We start from the raw sequence: 21,701 nt of genomic DNA on the forward strand, positions 1-21,701 counted from the left end.
GAATTAAATGATAATAGCAAATTTCCATGGACTTTGAAGCTCTATCACATAACGCGATCAATATGGATTGGTCTCTGATTACTTTTACAATTCCCTTTTGGTGCTCGGATATTTTGTTAAATGCCATCAAGCGGTTTTTAACTCACGCTGACCCACGTGACACAGCAGAACCACCTCAGGGTTTTCTCGACTATTGTCATCATAGAAGTAGATCAGGTTTTCCTCCCAAGGAGTAGCTGGCTGGGTTCTGTCAACCTTTTTTTTTTCTTTTCTGTCAACCGTTTAGTTAGCAGGCAATGCTTAACTATTTAGGCCATTGGAGCTCATTGGTAATGAATTTCTAAAAGTTTTTATTGTGAATTGGGTGAAGGTTTTACAAAGCAAACCAAGTTTTCCAATCAATAGTTCTTTTTCTTAATCAATAGCTCTTATCACTGATTACAATCCTCAAAATATAACATCCTTCATCTCACTTCTTCCCAGTGTTTCCAGTTTTAATTTCTCCTACTTTCCTAACTGCTTTGTGCCTTCTGAACTTTTGTCTCTGGAGAAAACCCTATCCTTGTTACCTCAAAAAGCTGAATGGTCACCTTGTAGCTCTATTGTTTGGCTGAAAATTGAGCTCTGGATGCTTGATGACCAAGAACCATAGACTTCACCACTACCAGTCTCTATCAGACCAATAAACCTTGGCTTTTTGTGATTTTGAGCTCTGATCCACTACGTAGGTCCTCTAATAGGAGGACTCTAATAGAAGGTCCTCGACATAGGATCTTCTAATACAATCTGTTTCAAAGGGCTTGGTAGTGGTAACGGGACCATCTAGTTCTTCTGGTCTCAGGGTTGTGGAGACTAAAGTTTGTGTGGTCTATTAGTCCTCTGGACAAATTGTTGGTAATAAAGTATTTCTGATGAATATTTATAAACTAATTAAAGGTAGAGCTATATGTATAGGCAGTCCCTGGATTACAAATGAGATCTGCTTCTGTGTCTTTGAGAATCTGTAGATCACTTAGAACTGATACACATTAATTATTTCCCCCTTAAGAGCTGAAAGGTATTTTATAACCTATACATATACAAGAATAGGGAAAAAGAAAACAAGAGTAAAAAAGCAGGAACAGGATTAGGAAGGGGCAGATAATTCCAGCTTAGTCAGTAACGATGAGCTTGCCTATTCCCCAGTCTTCATAGTTTCTGACTGGCAAGCTTTTGTCTGATGATGGTGAATGATGATGTGTTCTTTCATGGCGAAGAGCAAGGAATCTGTCTTCCTCCAGCTCCACCATCACAGGGTAGAGGATGCGGGTGCCCATGAGCACATAGGCTCACTTGGACTTGATTATATATGATGTAGTGATCCACTTCTGGTTGATCTATGGTGGCTCCCCAGGGGGTAATACTTGACATTTCCCCTGGTCCTCCTCCTCAGTACTCTAAAAGTCATGTAGCCCTTATCCCCTCCCACATCAAAGTTGTCACTAGCAAAATTGTCATTGTCCTTGTTGCTGTAGAGACCCACAAATAGTGTGTCTCTGCCTTGTATGGCACCCCTTGCATATAGTTCTTAGTTTGCCTTCTTCACTGCAAGAAAAAGCTCTAAGCTACCCATGTAGCAAATAAAGATGATTATGATGAAGAATTTATTGTAAGGGCTGATTCAATCATTTCAAAGTGAAGACAAATTTACATAACATCAAAGCAGGGCTGCAAAACTAGCGAAGCCCCGAGAGCACTTTAATCAAAGATGGCAGCCTACCACTTTGAATGTGTGTGAATCTTCCACAGCCTTCCAATAATCAATCTTATCTATCCAGTGCTTGAAAGGGTTCTTCAAAGTCTCTCATTCCAGGGATCTGACCCATAATTTATCCTATTCTGTTTATTGTGAAGAATCACTCAAACTGAAAACTCAGATCTGCTCCCATTTCACTCCATTGGCCATAGCAGAACCAGTTTGAAGCCCAGTAAAGGGCAAACAGAAGCTGGCCATCCTGGGGCCTGTCTGGATCTTATAATTACCAAATACCTAGAAAAAGGGAACTTTTTGGCTCTAATATCTAGCTTAATATCTAATGTTGACTTTTAAGATGACCTACTATCTCCAGGGATCAGTGAAGTAGTAAGAAAACAATGAGGAGCGATATCAGTTTATGGCATCGGTTGAGGCAGCATCTGGAGAAGGGCAGGGCACAAATGCCATTTGGCAATTCTTTTATCTGCCTTCACTACTTCCCCCATCCTCTTCCATAACAGGAGGGACAAAAACACCTCAATGCTACTGAGCCAATTCTGATATATAGCAGCCTTACAGAGCAGAGCAGAACTGCCCTGGTGAATTTCTGAGGCTGGGGATCTTTATAGGAACACATAGCCTCACCTTTCTCTCACTGAATGAGTTTGAATTGCTAACTTTGTAGTTAGCAACACAGTGCTTACCACACAACACCAGCAGAGCTTCTTAAGAAGGTTTGAGCTCACAATGTCACTGAGAAAAATCACTTCTACTTCTTGAATTTCAAAGTGCAATTGAGTCTGAGAGACATACTGCTAACTATATGTTTGAAGAGAACTAAAGTCTAAGGATTTGTTCTCTTTTTATTTTGAAAGAACTAAATCTTCATATGGTAAATGTGTCTACCTGGCTAAAGAAAAGGTTCTTCAGAATCGCATTAATTCCTTAAATATATAAGATGCTATTATTTTGACTGCTTGAGCCGAAAACTAATAGTACTTCTAACAAGCTGGGGAGACCATACCTCTGATATAAACCTACCAAAGGCAACCAACCAGCCACTAAAACAGGAAACCTGCACCTCTGACTATAAAGGCTTTCCAGCACAGCAACTATCTATCCATGTTGCTCCTGCTGCTACTGCAGCTCTCTCCATCTATGAAACTGAGAGAAACAATCTATATACTTTAAGCTTTCCCTTTCTGGAAAATCATCTCTAGCTTCTATAACACAGGACTTGCCTTTCTCAGTTAAGTAACAAGTCCTAAAAGAGTTTCCTACCTGCAACTGTAAACCCTTACTATCAGACAGTGCATCTAAGTATTGAGTGTAAGGAAATGGCTAATAGATTAATTCAACTGAGAAATCTTTACGTCTCAACCAGAATATACTCATTTCAGAATAATATTCTAAAAGATAATGACATTTCAAACTTTTTTCTTAATTTGTTTCCTATAAGAATGTGCTCAAATGAATAAATGTATATGTCCATTGATCAAAATTTGTATAAGAAAAAACTAAAAGTATATGGAAGCATTAGAAAACACTAGTCTCTTTCTATTGTTTTGAATACTCTTCAAGTTTTCTATTAAGAATATCGATTAAAGCTAACTACTAAAAATTAATCAAGTTAGAGTAGAAAAAATTACATAAAATTAGGGAAGTCATTTTTACACCACCACGTGTCTGTTGTACTGTGGTGGCTTTTATGTGGCAATGAGGCTGGAGCCTATAGCACTGGTATTTCAACTGTAAACAGGGTCACCTAAAGTGAACAGGTTTCCATGGAGCTTCCAGATAAGAACAGAAAACCAAGAACTTGGCTCCCCGCTTCAGAGGAATGAGCCCCTGAAAACCTTATGCATAGTTTCGAAATAATGTCAGATATTAAAGGCCTAACGAATGGAAGCAGAGCATTGTCCAAGAAAGTGCCGGGGGGATGGGCCCCTCAGGTTGGAGAGCACTCAAAATGAGACGGAGGAGAAGCTAATTTCTTGGAATGGAGTTGACCATGGTCATGTGAGTGAGGTAAAGCTTGTGGGAGTGGAGCCTTTGACATCATCATTTGCTGATGGGGCACAAGGTAAGGTCCAATAGCTGCAAACTTTGCTAATGATCAGAACTTGGAATGTGTGAATATATGAATCAAGGAAAACAGAAGTGGTCAAAATGAAAGGGAATGCATAAAGATCAATATCCTAGGCATTAGTGAATGGAAATGGACTGGTACAAGTCATTTCAAATGAGAAAATCTTATGATTTACTACACTGAGAATAACACAATCAAGAAGGGTGTGGCACTCATTATCATAAGGGACAATGCAAAATCTATCATGAACTACAATGCTGTCTGTGATAGGATTCTATCTATCAGCCTTTGAGGAAACCAAATCAATACAACTATTCAAATTTATTCACCAACCGCAAATGCTAGAGGTGAAGAAATTGAAGGATTCTACCAACAACTTCTGTCAGAAATTGATCAAACATGCCACCAAGATGCACTGATAATCATTAGCAGTTGGAATGCACAAGTGGAGACAAAGAGGAAGGAATAGTAGATCGAAAAACAGTCTTAGTGATAGAAATGAAATTAAAGATCACCTAGAATTTAGCAAACCCAATTATTCATAGCTAATACCTTGTATCAACAACAACAGGGGACTATACACATGGACTTCCCCAGACGTAATACACAGAAATCAATTTGCCTACAACTGTGGGAAGACATGAGGGAGAAGCTTATTGTCAACAGCTGAAAACAGCCCAGGGGTTGAATGTGGAAAAGACCCCAATTGCTCATCTGTTCAGTTCAGGATAAAGCTGGAGAAAATTGAAACAAGTTCACCAGAGTCACAAGACAACATTGAATCTATCCCATCTGAATTTCAATAACATCTCAAGAACAAATTTGAAGCATTGAACACTAATGATAGAAGACCTGATGAGCTGTGGGAGGGCATCCAGACCATCATTCAAGAAGAAAGCAAAAGGTCATTAAAAAGACAGGAAAGGGAAAAAAGAGCAGAGTGTATGTCAAAAGAGACTCTGAGACCTGCTCTTAATCTCAGAATAGCTAACACAAATGGAAGAAAGAATGAAGTCAAAGAGTTGGAACAAAAACTTTCTAAGGGAGTTTCAGAAGAAAAAGACAAATATTCTAATGAATTACAAACACCTAGAGTTAAAACCAAAAGGGAAGAACACACTCAGAATACTGAAATTGAAAGAGCGCAAGAAAAAATTCAAGCCTCAAGTTGCAATATTGAAAGAGCAAAATATTGAATAATGTAGGAAACATCAAAGATGGAAAGAATATACAGTCACTGTAGCAAAAAGAATTAGTCAATATTCCACCATTTCAGGAGATAGCATATGAACAAGAACGAATGGTGCTGAGGAAGAAATTCAAACTGCCCTGAAAGCATTAGCCAAAAACAAGCCTCCAGGAAATAGTGGAATATCAATTGAAAAGTCTCAACAAGCTGACAAAGCACTAGAGGCACTTACTCGGCTATGCCAAGAAAACTAAAAGACTTGGCCAACTGACGAGAAGAGAGCCATATTTGTAGCCACCATTCCAAAGAAATAGGACCCCACAGAATACTCGAACTATAGAACAATAGTATTGAGATCACATGCCAGTAAATTTTTGCTGAAAATTATCCAACAATGGTTGCAGCAGTCTATTTATAGGGAGCTGCCAGATGTTCAGGCCAGATTCAGAATAGAACATGGTACAAGGAATATTATTGAGGATTTGTGATGGATCTTGGCTGAAAGCAGAGAATACCAGAAATATGTCTACTTGTGTTTTATTGACTGTGTTCATCCAGATAGACTAAAGAAATCCTCTCAAATTGACAACAGATTATATAACCACCACATTGACTATGCCAAGACATTCGACTGTGTGGAAAATGGAAACTCCAGGACACTTCATTGTGCTCACAAAGAACCTGTCCGGGATCAAGAGGCAGTTGTAAGAACAGAACAAAGGACTATCACATGCCTTAAAATCAGAACAAGGGACTACTACATAGCTTACTGTGAGAGGATATAACCCTTTCACACACCTTTTTCAATCTGTTTGCTGGGCAAATAATCAGAGAAGCTGGATTTTATGAAGAATGTGACATCAGGAGTGGAGGAAGGCTTATTAACAATTTGGGATATGCAGATGACACAACATTGCTTACTGAAAGCGAGGAAGACTTGAAGCATTTGATGAAAATCAAGTATTGTAGCCTTCAGGATGGATTACAACTCAGTGTAAGGAAGACCAAAGCTGCACAACTGGACCAATAGGTAACATGATCAGTGGAGAAAAGGTTGAAGTTGTCAAGGATTCGTCTTGCTTGGATCCACAATCAATGTTAATGGAAGCGGCAGTCAAGAGAACAAAAGATGTGTTGCCCTAGCTAAATCTGTTGCACAAGACCTCTTTAGAGTAATGAAAAGTAAGGATGTTGCTTGGAGGAGTGAAGGTGTGCCTGACCAAGCCATGGTATTTTTCATTCTCTCATATGCATGTGAAAGTTAGACAATAAATACCAAAGTCAGAAGAAGAATCATGCATTTGAACTGTGGTGCTGGAGAAGGGTATTTAAAGTACCATGGACTAGTAAAAGGACAAATCAATTCTTGGAAGAAGTATGCAGAATGCTCCTTAGAGGCAAGTATGGCAAGACTTCATCTTACATACTTTGGACATGCTGTCAGGAGAGACCTGTCCCTGGAGAAGGACATCCTATTTGGTAAAGTAGAGGGGCAGCAAAAAACCAGGGAGGCCCTCAACAAGATAGTCTGACACTGTGGTTGCACAATGGACTAGAGCATGGGAACAATTATGAAGATGGTGCAGGACTGCTCATTTTTTTGTTCTGTTGTGCATAAGGTCTCTATGGGCCACAACTGACTCAATGGCACTTAACGACACATTTTCAGAAATGTGAGTCCTTTTAAATTTAAAATATTTTAAATAGAAACAAAAAAAGTGATGTGTAATATAAAGTTGTAAAAACAAAAATGAAGGGCTCAAGTAGAAAGCAAATGTTTTGAGAATGATAATGGCAACAAATGTACAAATGTGCTTGACACAATGAATGGATGGATGGATTGTGTTAAGAATGGTATGACCCTCAATAAAATGATTTTTAAAAATGACCATGATCATACAATTGAGGCTTAAGAGAAGCTGGTAGTATTCTAACTCAATTCATTTTTTTAAATTCGTTATTTTATAATCGACTGTTACCAGAAAATTAAATGTTAGGTGTTCTAAAACTGGAGTTGGAGGGCACGTATTTAATTTTGTCATTGAATACTGTTCATCTTTGCTCATTATTCATAATTTGATTTTAAAAAAATAGGTTCCAAGGCCAATACAGAGTACATTATACTCATTAGGATAACTAGATTAAAAAACACAGACAATAGCAAGTATTGCCAATGATGTAGAAGAATCTTATTCATTGACAGTAGAAATGTAAAATGAATGCAGTTACATTAGAAAATAGCATGGTAGATCCTCAAAAGTGATAAACACAGAGTTAGCACAGATCTAAACAAAAACTCAACAGAAATTAATACAGTAGCATTATTCACAATTTTTAAAAAGCCCATCAAATGTTCAACTAATTAATAAATGAAATATGATTTATGCATACAGTAGAATATTACTGATCAATGAAAAGAAATGCCCCTTAGGAACATGCTAAATGAAAGATGTCAATCACAGAAAACAATGTACTACATGATTCCCTTTCTGTGAAGTGTCTGAAACAGGCAAAAAAATAGCAAGAATAGGTTTATGGTTGCTAAGAGATAGGGATGAAAATGGAGATTGATTGTTAGTAGACACAGGATGTCTTCTAAAGGAAAATGAAAATGTTGTGAAATGAATACGGTGGTAATGGTTGCATTGAACCATAGGTCAACTATATGGCAAACAAGATATATCACAATAAGGCAGTTTTATTAAAAAAAAAAAAAAAAGAAGCAAGCTGAGAAAGCAAGTTCAAGTAGAAAAGATTTATGGAAGAACTAGAAACTAACAGATTGCAATGTAGCTATACTTTAAAACTAAGATCGGCAAATTTGGCCCATTAAGCCAAATCTAAATTGCCGCTTTTTTTTTTTTTTTAATAAACGTTTACTGGAATACAGCCATGTTCACTCATATATCTATGTCAGCTTTTATGCTAAAATAGCAGAATTGAGAAGTTACAATAAAGGCCATATGGCTCCCAGAGCCTAGAAAAATATTTACTGCTTAGTCTTTCAAAGAAAGAGTTGGCAGACACTGCTCTAGAGAATAATTCTGCTAAATTAGAGCAATAAAAAATTGGTATTAAAAGATAAAATTATTCCCCAAAATTGCTAATAAATAAAACTGAAATACTTGTAATAAGCTCTTCATATCTCAGAACTTAGTTGATAAAGTATTGTTTGTTAAAATCTGATCCTGTAAGATGTTGAAGATGAGGAACTTGACCTTGATGAGGTTTAATGCTGGAAGAGTAGAGGAGGACATAGCTTGATAAGGCTAAGCAGATTTGGCCCCTGAGAAATCCCAACACTAGAAAAGGCCTTCACCGTACATACTTCACACTGGTGTTGGTACATATGATGTACTCAATCTCATCTGAGTACGGGTTCTGGAAAGTAAAGGAGCTGGTTCTCATCCAGAGCCATTCTCGGTTCTTAGATCGGAACCGGAACATGACAGACAGCACCTGGCCTTTTAATTTCACCACCTGAAAAATTCGTCATGCCATCAGTGAAATGCACATCAATTTTTCTTTATAAAATAATAAAAATTTAAAATCCCATTTCTACAATCCTGACTTTCATCCCACTGTCCTTTAAGCACCAGCCGTTTTCAATGTTACTAACAAAATAACATAGGAAGGAAAAGTGATTAAATAAAAAGGAGATCTACTGTGTAAGTTTCTTCCCAAAGTTCCTAGCCACCTGACCACTCCAGTCAAACAAGAATAACAGTAATTTCTAGCAGAGAGAAGACTGCTTCCCCAATTTCCTTGTAAAGTAAAGGATAGACTGAGCTAGTTTTACAAGTCTGCACTCAAAATTTTAAGTTTAAAAACACAGAATATGAAAATAAGTCAAAAAGTATTGCTATAAAATCAGACACTAATTCAACATCAAAATATGAAGAGGTTTTTTTAAAAATGCAACTTTCTCATTTATTGAGTTCATTAATTAATTAATTTATTATTGTATACATGTATGTATGTTTGTTTATTTGAAGTGATTGTTTCTCGACATATTCTCCACCTGGAATTCTAAAGACACTGAAGATGGTGTTTCCATCTCTCTAACCCTTTTCTGTACAATCCTGTGCTCTCTGACTTACACAAGACAGCACTTTTAGTCTTCTCAAAGCACTTAGATCTGGCACCTTTAAATGCTCAAGTTTTCAAAACAAAACAAGTTTGAAGGGTCAAGATCAGGACTATAGAATGCATAAAATAAGATTTCCCAATGAAATTCTCCTAGGACAGTCACTGCTACTTCCAAAAAAAGAGCAGGTGCACGGTCAATATGGGAAATAATTCCTTGGCACAACTTTCTGGTAATTTTCACTAACATTGTTTTTTATTTTCTTAAAATTTCTTCATAATAAGCCTCTGTGATTATCCTGTGTCGTTTGAAAAAAATCTAGCAAAATTACCTCGTTGGGATCTCCCAAAACAGTCCTTCACACCCTCTGAGCTGACCTCCTACCTTGACTGGAACTGATCCAGTAAATCCCCTCAGAAGGCAGTTTTAACTGGATCTCTCATTTGATGGCACCCTAACGAGACTAAAACAAGTGTTACTAAGAGAACTGGTCTGTAGCCATTATAGTGACATGTTTAAAAATGTTTTGTTTGAAATAAATATGTACATATATATGAACTAGAATCCTAGCAGCAATACTTTTTGACCTACCTTCATATAGCTTATGTGGCACTTTATCCTGCCTTTCCAAAACAACAGATAATTTTTATTTTTACAACAGACATGTAGATTTCCATTAAAAAAGTATATTTGTTTTTCATCTTATATTACTTTTCCTCTTTTTAAAAGAATATAGTATTAGATTATTTTAGTATCTAGTATCATGGAACAGAAAATATAAAATTGATTCTCTCTCCATAACATCAAAACAGCAATAGTATTAGCAAATAGTATTTATTTTTAAATTATTAGATAAATGCTTTGTATGCATCAATTTATTTAAACTTTCTAATGACCTTCTACATTAAGTACTATGATTGGATCTACTGTATCAGTATATACATCATTGAGGATTAAGATAACTACTTATCTAATATAAATTAATGAACTGCTACTACTAAAGTCAAATCTATCTTGTATCAGATAAACCTAGGAGCTAAGGTCTAAAAATTACAATTAAGAACCATTTCTTTCTTGATGTATGTATGGATTTTTATAAGAACTTTAAGAGTCCCAAATAAAATGATCTTTTAATTAAAAAAAATTTTTTTTAAAGAATCGTTTCTTTCTTATCTATAAAAGAACTCCCTAAGGAATTTTTCTACTACTATAAATAGCTCAGCTAAAACCTGGAAAAATTGCTTAAAGACAACATTTTGGACACAGCTAGTTGGATACAAGATAGTGACCTCTAAACTCCATTGCTATTGAGTCAAATCTGACTCAGAAACCCTTTACAACACAGTAGAACTGCCCATCAGGGTTTCCAAGGGCTCTAATCTTTACAGAAGCAAACTGCACATAGCTTATGGGTTCCAACTGATAACTTTACAATTAGCTGCCATGCCCTCAACCTCTGACTAGAGCTCATTAGATGATTCCAAAGCCAAATCGCTTTGGAATACATTGTACATTATCCAGTTTCAAATTATTAGTCCTTTTCTGTTACTTAAAAATACTGGTTAAGTAGTAAAAATGTAAAACTATAGTGCCTGACACAGTGTTTAATCAATCAGTGGTCAATAAATAATAATTGCAATAAATAGTCATAAATATTTATTTTGATCCACACCAGGAGAACAATTACCTGTTGAAAACTGTCTCTAAGAAGCTGTTGATCTTCAGGATGACAGAATTCCACAATATTCTTTCCTAAAAGCTCCTAACAGGAAGAAAAATGGATAAAATATTATACTTTGATAGACATCTAATTTTTCTAGCCTATTAGCTAGGAATTTGGAGTTTGTTTCTCCTGCCTACATATTAGTATTATAAAGAAATGTAGAAGAACAAATAAAAAAGACAGACTCTACTAAGTCACTGGTCTCTAGAATTTTTCTATTTCAGAATATTATACATTTATTTATACATTAAAATATTATAACTATTTCTTTACAAGTTGGAGGTATAAGTCACATAACTTTCACTCCTTCTAAATACATCATTTGATTTCTAGAAAAAATGTATAGTTGTCCAATACTAAAATCTAGTTTTAGAATACATTTATTATCTCTAAAAGTTCTCTTAAGCCTAACTTAGTTATCCTTGCTCCCTGACCTCGCCAACCACTGATCTGCTTTCTGCCTCTTTTAGAAATTTCACATAAATGGAATTATGTAATATAAAGTGTCTTAAGTCCTTTTTCACTTAGCGTATTTTTGAAGCTCAACTACGACAAGAAATAGTTTATTTTATTGTTCTGCAATATTCTAGCAGAAATATGCCACAATTTAGTAGAGTTTATGTATCAATTCACATTTAAATTATAGGCTACAAAGAGCCGTGATGGCATAGAGGGTTAGACATTGAGCTGCTAACTGCAAGGAAGAAAGATGAATCTTTCTATAAAGAGTTATAGTCTCAAAAACCAACAGGGGCAGTTCTACCCTGTCTTACAGAGTCATGGTGAGTCAGAATTGATTAAACAGTAGTGAGTTTGGGGTTTTTTGAATACAAGACATTGCAATGAACATTTGTGTACAAATATTTGAATGAATGAGCCTTTATTTTTCTTGGGTAGATACTCAGCAGTAGGAATACTAGATCTAGATTAAGTGGTACATTTAATTTTTTAATAAAAACAAAATGGTTTTCCAAAGTGGCTGTGGTAGTTAACATAATCTACTGTCAATTTGAAACTTATGAGTGAAGGGGTGGAGTTTAGCCTGTCAATCAGGTGGCAACTTGATGATCTCATTTGGAGGCACTAAGATAACTACCTCCCTGGAGGTAGGAGATGAGCTGACTCCCTGGGGGACATTCCAGCTGAGAAGACACATGGAGCTATGGCTAGTGCCCTGAGCAGGAGGAGCCACAGAGAAACCCAGCCAGCACTGAGATGCTTACACTGCCACTGGGTCCACAAGACTTTCCGCCTGTAATGTTTCTGCATGTGGCATCATTTCATGTGTTTTGTGAGTCTGAAGAGGACTTTATAGATTGGTATCGGGCATATGGACTAATATCGGACTTATAGACTTGATCTGGACTGGGCTGGGACGCTTTCTCAATAATTATTTGCTCTTGTTTATAAAAGCTCTTTCTTATACACATGAGTGTCTATGAATTTGTTTCTCTAGTCTACCCAAACTAACAGAGTGGCTACGCCATTTAACTTATTTGTCAGTAATGTATGAGGGTCTCCACATTTTCATCACTGGTACCATCAATCATTTATATTACAGCCACTGTAATGGGTATAGATAGTTTTATCTCATTGTGGTTTAGATTTGATCTTCCTAATGACTAATGAAGTTGAACATCTTTTCATGTGCTTATTAGCCATTTGTATTTCTCCTTTGGTGAAATATCTACTCAAATCTGTGCGCTATTTTTATGGGTTGTCTGACTCAATAGGTCCTAAGAGTTCATTATATATTTTGAATATTATTGCAAATCAAAATCCCGTTTGTGGCTGGTCTTTTTTGATAAAAATTTACATAGCAAGTTTGGCCCTCAACTTGACAATTTCTACACAATTTGTTAAGTGGCATTAGTTACATTTATCACATTGTATCAACAGTCTTGTGCATTGTGTTCAGTTTATTCCCTTTCCAATACTCTATAAATTCCTTGACCCATTATCCTCTCATCTTTGTATTTGGTAATTGTTGACCATTTGGTCTCATACTGATGGTTTTTAAGTACAACACTGGTCCTTGTCACTGGATTCCCCACTCTATACACGTTGGGCCTGATCTGGTTTTCAACATTTTCTGTTGTTCTTTTTTCTGTGTTGTTTTCCCTTTTTCAATTACGGTTTACCTCAGATGTATTTTGTCATTGTGGGTTGTCCTCGTGAATTTTTGTGATGTTTTCCTTTTTTGGGGGTACATAGAACCCTGGATTGATTGCCCTATAGAGACAATGAGTAGAATAAGAGTTTCTAGGGGTTACAAAAGGGGAGGTGGGAGATAAAGGGAAGCTGATATCAAGGAGTTTAAGAAAAAAGAGAATGTTTTGAAACTGATTGTGGTAGCAATTGTACAATACCCCATTCTACCTGGGGCCGTTTATTGTGACCTCAGTCAGGGTAGTCAGTGATGATAGCCAGAAATTATTTCCCTTTAAGAGTAAATTTTAGTTCTGATAAAGTCCAATTTATCAATTTTTCATTTGTGAATTATGCTTTTAGTGAAATATAAAGAGATCTTTGCCTAAATCAAGGTAAAAAGATTTGCTCCTAGAAATTTTAGTTTGAGCTCTTACATTTACTTCTTCAGGTTAATTGTTATACACAGTATAAGGTAAGGGTCTCAATGGGAGCACTGGTGGCATAGTGGTTAGATGTTGCGCTGTGACCTGCAAAGTCAGCAGCTTGAAACCACCAGCCGCTCTGTGGGAAAAGACAGGGATATTCACTCCTATAAAGAAACTCACAGGGGACAGTTCTACTCTGTCCTACAAGATCGCTATAACTTGGCATTGATTCAATAGCAGTGAGTTTTGTTTTGTTTCGTGCGTGGGGTAGGGTGGTGAAATGGTTATTCAATTATTCCAAGGCCATTTGTTGGATAGACTTCTCAATGACTGTCTCGGCATATTTGTAGAATATCAGTTGAACATAAATGTGGAAATAGATGGTCCAGGCTATTCTGTTCAATTTTATTTTTTGTGAGATGCAAAAGAGACAAAAGGAGTTTATTAGCTAGCTTGAGCTAGGGCTTCCTCCCTCCACTGCCCAGCGTATCGGGGATCCAGCGTCCAAAGGGAATCGGCTATTCTGTTCAATTTTGGTTTATATGTCTATCCTTATACTATCTTGATTAAAAATACATTTATAAGTGTTTATTTCACAGTCTAAATCCTCAAAACTTCTTTAAGATCTCTTTGAATAGTCACAGCCAGAAGTAAACACTGGCTAAAAGTTTGTATAATTATTTATACCTCAACTTTGGTATAATTACCTGGCTTACTACATGAGAAATTTAAGACAAATTATACTAACCTAACCTAATCCACTGCCATCGAGTCCATTCCAATTCACAGTGACCCTGTAAGACAGAGTAGAACTTTCCTTTGGGTTTCAGGCTACACTTTTTTTAGTGTACTTTTTTGTTCTATCAAGAAGTGATTTTATGTCACAGTATTCCAGCCGAGTGAAAATCAAGTCTATGGTTTCCTGGTTCCCAAAGCTCTCTTCAGACTCAAGTAGCTAGAGGCCAATGAAGCCGGAGGAGGCTGTAATTCTTTACATGACCAGAAAGCCTCATCTTATTACACTTTAAAGTAACACCAGATGGTGTTAAATTTACATATTTAATGGGTTATTAGTCTTCTTGGTGATTATATAAGGACCATAGCATATAACTAATTTTAAGAAGCACTTCTGAAATGTACAAATGTGCTTGACACAATCGATGTATGTATAGATTGTGATAAGAATTGTACGAGTCCCAATAAAATGATTTAAAAAAAACACTTCTGCATTAATCTATATTAATATAAATAACACAAACTAAAAACTTAGTCATATGTGTTTTTCCTACATGATTTAAAAAGCCTTATTTCTCCAGATGGGATTCTAACCCTGGTAGGGCCTGAGAACAAATCTAGCTACTGACAGATGGGATTCTCCTTTATTTGAGCTAGTGCCAATATACTTTGGCTATATCTAGATTTATATGACTGGACAGTCTAAGCAGAGCCCATGGAAAACAGGGGTCCAAGTACCACTGGTCTAACATCAGCTCCTCACCTGTGGCTGGTAGCCAACAGTAGCCACACAGCGGTGATCCACAAATGTGAAGATTCCTTCTATGTTGTGTCTGGAGATAAACTCTGTAGGTTGACAAATGTTACTCATGTCTGTACAGTTGGGAGAACTGGTTACCTGAGAGTGAAAAAAAGAAAATGAGATAAGGCTCCCAGTTTAAGGAATTTCTCAACTTGAATAGTTCAGACAGGAGAAAAATGACAACTACAATTAAAAAGAAAACAAGCTCAAGAAGCTCCAATTATACACATAGTCTTCAGTAAGTCAGTAAGAAAAAGAAAAAAATTAATTCAATCCAAACCTTCATGTACTTTTATCCGGCTAGGCTGTGTTCATTATGCAGATTGAGAATTTATGATATCAAGTAACCAAGAAGTTTAACTATTTTCTTTTTTATTTTATTGGGGTTTCGTACAACTCTTATCACAATCCATACATCCATCGAGTCAAGCACATTTGTTACCATCATTCTCAAAACATTTTCTTTATACCTGAGCCCCTCGTATCAGCTCATTTTCCCCCTCCTTCATGAGCCCTTGATAATTTATAAATTATCATTTTACCATGTCTTACACTGTCCGACGTCTCACTTCATCTGCTCTTCTGTTGTACGTCCGCGATGGAGGGAGTTATATGTAGATCCTTGTGATCGGTTCCCCCTTTCTATGCCAACTTCCCTCCACCCTCCTGGTATCGCCACTCTCACCACTGGTCCTGAGGGGTTCAACTGTCCTGTGTTTCCATTTCCTATCTACACTAGTAGACATTCTCTGATAGTGGGGGAGATGAAGCATTTGAGAACTAGAGGAAAGTTGCATGTTTCGTCATTGCTACACAGCATCCTGACTGCCTCATCTCCTCCCCGCGACCCTTCTGTAAGGGGATGTCCAGTTGCCTACAGATGGGCTTTGGGTCCCCACTCTGCACTCCGCCTTATTCACAATAATATAATTTTTTGTTCTTTGATGCGTGATACCTGATCCCTACAATATTTCATGATCACACAGGCTGTTGTGCTTCTTCCATGTGGGCTTTGTTGCTTCCAAGCTAGATGGCTGTTTGTTACCTTCAAGCCTTTAAGAACCCCAGATGCTTTATCTTCTGACAGCCGGGCACCATCAGCTTTTTTCACCACATTTGCTTATGCACCCACTTTGTCTTCAGCAAACATGTCGGGAAGGTGAGCATCATGGAATACCAGTTAATAGAACAGTGTTCTTGCATTGAGGGAGAACTTGAGTGGAGGCCCAATGTCCAAGGCCCAATGTCCATATGCTACCTTAATGCCAAACCTATAAATATATGCACATAGATCTATTTCTCCATAGTTATATGTAAATATATTTACATACGTACATGCCTGTATTTAGACCACTATAAATACACTTTGCCTCCTAGTTCTTTCCTCTATTTCCATTGACTTTCCTCTTGCCCCACTATCATGCTCAGCCTTCATTTGGGTTTCAGTAATTCCGCTCGGTTACATTACCCTTGATCAAGCCGTACCTGGCCTCTTACACCCTCCTCATCACTGATTTTGGATCACGAAGTTTAACTATTTTCATGAGAAGAAAAAAAATTTCACTTCTCTACTATTAGCCATATAATGGTAAAAGAAAAGAACTTTCTTTTCCAAAACAGGCACAAAGGAAACGAATAGAAACTTAGTACTATAAAGGTTAAAAAAAAAAGGAAGAAAATCTTCTTTCCTCAAGGCAACATTAACCGTGAATGTCATATTCCTTTAAAATGGTGGAGTTATACAGAACTGCTCATTTGTATTCAGAGGAAAACAAGAACCAAGAAAGCTTAACCCATTGCCATCAAGTTGTCTCCAACTTATGGTGACCCTACATTAAAGTTTCCAAGGCTGTAAATCTTTATGAACGTAGACAGACTCATCTTTCTCTCATGGAAGAGTTGTTGGGCTTGAACTGCTAACCTTGTAGTTAGCATAGCAACACTGACCCACCAGTGCTCCTGTGTACTCAGAGAAAAGTAGTAAAGGAAATGAACATGAACAAGTTCTGATAGAGGTTTCTGTAACTGAAAAGGAGTACAGACATGGAGAAAGCATCATACTTGCCTGCAGTCTGCCAATGGCCACTAGGCAAAACTTGCTCCCCTGGCCAGCCTCGGGGTCATCATCTGGGAGGGAAACTCCTTCAGAAAAGTGAGATTAAGAGATTTACCAGGGATGTCCAACTCAAATACCTTCAAAAGTCAGGCAGGTAAATACATTTAAGCATAAAGAGGGCAGTTATAAAGCAGCAAAGGGATGAATCATGACAAATCATTATATAGATAGAATATACTACATGCAAGTATCATTCTAAATACTTTCACACCCTGACCACCACATCTCACAAAACACAATTTCATATATTTCACTGCATTAATTGCCGTAAACAACACAATATAGATCCCACCACCTAAGGCATGCTGGCCAAACCAAACACAGGCAGGTAGTCGTTCCACAATCCCATCACAGGCAGAGAACAAACATCTTGCCCAACTGTGACTTTTAAATTAAGCAAATAACAACGAAAAATGAAATTATACTAAACATCAGAAGTTATTTAAACTAACTTGGAAAAGAGAAGGAGTGTCTATGTTCTATATGGAAAGGAAAGACTGTATTTCCTCCTATTCTTCTTATCCAGAAAAAGAACTCTTTGAGAGCTATACAGAAGTACTAAAGACCAAAACCTCAAATATGTGATTTCTACAGCACATCGATTAAAAAGTTCAAATGTCATTATTCCTTTTTTTCTTAAATACTTGTATGTTTACTTTTCTAAAATACTATCATTTATTGGGTGGCCACCATAGGTCTGGCAATGGGCTGAGGGTTTTTCTTATATTTAATTTCATCCTTATAGTAACTCTATATGTGATGTATGAGGGTAAGTCAAAAAATAATGCTGTAAAAATTATTTAGCAAAAAATAAAAATGTGAAGCTATAGTTTCTGGAAATATTCTCCACCAAGGTCTATGCTCTTCCCCAGGAGTTCTGGTGGTGTAGGACATTATGCACTGAGCTGCTCACAATTCAACTTAAAAGTTTGCAGAGAATTTTCCCTTTGTAAGTTATCCAGTCATTTTTTTCTCTTCTCCCTCAATGTCTTGCAATTACTTTTAATGTCAACTGCTTCTTTGCTCATAAATGCTTAGAACATATAGGTAGTCCGTATACTTTCTTATGAATTTCGACATTTAAAAACTTATTCACTGATGCAATCAGTACTGAGTCATTTTCAAGTGCAAGTAATCCAATGCCTCAAGTGGAATATAAGTGCTTCAAGTGAAAAGTCAGGAATCTTCTCACAGCTTGTATCAAAACACTGCAGAAGCAAAGTAAACAATGAATGCTGCCCTCATGTTCTTGGGATTTTTGAGTAACTTGGAGAATCAAAAGAAAAATCACTATCCAACTTTCCTACCTGCTGGGGGCCAGGCCTTGATGTAGCCTGTGCAGTGGACCACCACGAAGTGAGGTTCTCCATCTTTCACAGAGCCAAGTCCATTCCTAGAAGAATCACAAGTGTCAAGAGACAATCCTGCCTAGTACAGCTTCTAAAGAACAATGATGGCTTAGCACCTTTAACTTTAGGTTCTAAAGTGCTTAGAAGCTTGGATGCCAGGGTTTAGACATTCCTCACATTCATATGAACATATTTTTTAATATTGCCAAATTAAAGCAACTGAAAATTACTATAGTAGGAGAAAAGTAGAAAAATATGAAGGGCACTTTTTTGAAAAAGATGAACAAGACAAGATTTAGAACATAGGTTCTCAAAATTATTTGGCCTACCAACCCGGTGTCAGGAAAAAAAAAAAAAAGAAAATTAACTCAGCATCTTCCTCAGCAATTTTGCACTATAGCTCATAATCCAGTATAAAGTAAAAATGATCTGTTTTGACAGCCTCTCTGGACCATTCCAGCACACTTCTGCCTCCCATCCCCCAGGGAATGGTGTCACCCACTCCGGGAAACACCGCTTTACAAGTTCAGGAAAATGTCAAAATGAAATTTAAGGAGTAACTAGGAAGTGGCACCTAAGAGAGAGGACTGCTGAAGGAAGGACTGTGGCAATCTGGGTGAAGAAAGAAATAACCTCTACAGGTACTTGGCCATTCTTTTGGTTTCACCTCTTAGGCCCTCACCTGCATCTGTTCCTCACAAAGCTCAGTCTGTTCATGGAGACTGGGTCCACAGAGCTACTGCCGCACCTGTTTTAATAAGCAGACAGATTTAAAGCAAGTAGGCAGTTCAAAACTTTGTATTAGTAAGCAGGCAGGCATCAAGCATTGAATACAACTAGGCCCTCCGAAATTGGTAACAACATTTCTAAAAAGTAAGAATAAAGGTAAGTCTCTCTAAACTCACTGCCATCTCCAGTCTATTCCAACTCCTAGTGACCCTACAGGACAGAGTAGAACTGCCCCTGTGGTTTTCTGAGAGTGTAAATCCTTGGAGGAATAGAAAATCTCAGCTTTTTCCTATGGAGTGGCTGTTGGTTTCAAACTGCTGACCATGCAATTAGCAGGCCAAAGTGTAATCCAGTAGGCCACCAGGGCTCCTCCCAAAAGTCAGGCATGGCATTTCTTAAAATCTAAAGTTAAAATGCTCCAGATGAGAGCCAAATGCAAAGAATTTACTTATATCAGACCGAACCGAACCCACTGTTTTGCGTCAATTCCGACTTACAGCAGAGAGTAGAACTGGCCTGTAGTTCCATGGCTTTATTCATTATGGAAGGAGACTGTCATGTTTTCCTTTCTTTCCCTCTTTTTGAGGAGTGGTATTTATTTCATTTTTCACAAATTTTATTGGCATAAAATTTACAAGTACAGTTGTACAATCATCACAGTAAGTTTTAAAATATTTTTCTTCATTCTTATACTCATCATTAGAAACTCCCCATTTCCCCCTAACCACTCCTGCCATACCCATTAATCCAGTACTATGTCTGTAGATTTACCAATACTGGATTTCATATACAGGAAAACATTAAAAAACTAACAGACTAAGAAGAACAACAAAGTAAAACCGATAAAAACCTCAGTGGCAATGTAGAAGAAAATATTTAAAAACTAAAACAAATTTTAAAGGATCATAAGATCAAATGATAGGGTGATAAAATTTTGACTGATTGCATCTGTAACAATCCACTTTCCAGTGCACTCTGCATGTTGACCAAGCTACTCACATTCCTGGTGCCTGGTCAGAGGAAATGCACCAGGGGTTTAATCCATGTTTATTTCCCCTTCACTTAAAAAACAAAAAACAAAACTGAAACAGCTTTAAAATGGGTCAAAAGGGAGATCAAATGACAAGATAATACATACTGACCTAACTAAATCTGCCAAAATCTGATAACAAGCTATTTACCTCCTTCAACTATGATTATTGGGGCTTCAGCAGATGCTTAATCTTTATGTGGGTCTAGGAAATGGATTTTGGGCTTCCACTGCCATCTATATAGTCTAGCCTTCTGCAAACTGGGTGCTCACAATTTAAGCTCTGATGTCATTCCCTCCTTTAGGTTTTGATTATATTATTTACAGTCTGTGATAGTTACATAGTCTGTTGTCAACGTGAGACTTTAAGAATGAAGGGGTGGATTTTAGCCTGTCAATCAGGTTGCTGCTTGATGACCTCATTTGGAGGTGCTATGGAGATAAATAGCTCGCTGGAGGCAGAACATACACACGCTCTACTTCTTATTCTGGATGACAAGACACATGGAACTCCACAAGAACCCTGGAGCTGGAGCAGCCATGTGGAGACCCACGCCAGCGCTGACATGCTTACGCCACCACTGGTTCCACAAGAATTTCCACCCAATGGCCTGTGATCTTCCCGAATTTGGCATCATTGCATGTGTTTTGTGAGTCTGAAGAGGAATTTATAGGCTGGTATAGGACATATGGGCTAATATCGGACTTATGGACTAGATCTGGATTGGGCTGTTATCTCAATATTCAATTGCTCTTGTATATAAAGCTCTTTTTTGGTTTATTTTGTTTCTTTTTTTATTAGAGACTCATACAACTCTTATCACAATCCATACATACATGAATTGTATAAAGCACATTTGTTCATTCGTTGCCCTCATCTTTCCCCCTCCCTCCCCCCTCCATCATAAACCCCTGACAATTTATAAATTATTTTGTCATATCTTGCTGTCCCACGTCTCCCTTCTCCACATTTCTGTTGTATGTTCCCCAAGGAGGAGGTCACATGCAGACCCCTGAAATAGGTTCCTCCTTTCCAACCCGCCCTCCCAATATCGCCACTCATTCCACTGGTCCTGAGGGAAACATCCGCCCTGGCTTCCCTGTGTTTCCAGTTCCTATCTGTACCAGTGTACCTTCTCTGGTCTAGTCAGGCTTGCAAGGTAGGATTCGGATCATGACAGTGGGGGGGGGGGGGAAGCATTTAGAAACTAGAGGAAAGTTGTATTTTTGATCATTGCTACGTCGCACCGTGTCTCATCTCCTCCCCAAGACCCTTCCTTCTGTAAGGGGATGTCCAGTGGCCTACAAATGGACTTTGGGTCTCCACTCTGCACTCCCCGGCTCATTCACTATGGTAAGATTTTTGTTCTGATGATTTCTGATAACTGATCCCATGACACCTTGTGATCGCACAGGCTGGTGTGCTTCTTCCATGTGGGCTTTGTTGCTTCTGAACTACATGGCCACTTGTTTACCTTCAAGCCTTTAAGACCCCAGACGCTATACCTTTTGATAGCTGGGCACCATGAGCTTTCTTCACC

General features: G+C 37.6%; 1 protein-coding gene across 7 annotated transcripts in view; it reads right to left on the reverse strand.

Moving 5' to 3' along the window:
- ARNT (aryl hydrocarbon receptor nuclear translocator) overlaps positions 1-21,701 on the reverse strand; it is an 84,518-nt gene that overhangs the window by 9,677 nt on the left and 53,140 nt on the right. For all 7 annotated transcript variants that reach the window (XM_075561460.1, XM_075561412.1, XM_075561452.1 and 4 more), the window contains 6 exons: positions 19,084-19,149; positions 18,360-18,445; positions 17,008-17,078; positions 14,898-15,038; positions 10,788-10,862; positions 8,342-8,493 (listed from right to left, as the gene is read on the reverse strand). In XM_075561460.1, the coding sequence (XP_075417575.1) occupies positions 8,342-8,493; positions 10,788-10,862; positions 14,898-15,038; positions 17,008-17,078; positions 18,360-18,445; positions 19,084-19,149 (591 nt within the window). The remainder of the gene's footprint in view (positions 1-8,341; positions 8,494-10,787; positions 10,863-14,897; positions 15,039-17,007; positions 17,079-18,359; positions 18,446-19,083; positions 19,150-21,701) is intronic.

The sequence above is a fragment of the Tenrec ecaudatus genome, chromosome 1 (assembly GCF_050624435.1).
Source record: "Tenrec ecaudatus isolate mTenEca1 chromosome 1, mTenEca1.hap1, whole genome shotgun sequence".
Lineage (NCBI taxonomy): Eukaryota > Metazoa > Chordata > Mammalia > Afrosoricida > Tenrecidae > Tenrec > Tenrec ecaudatus.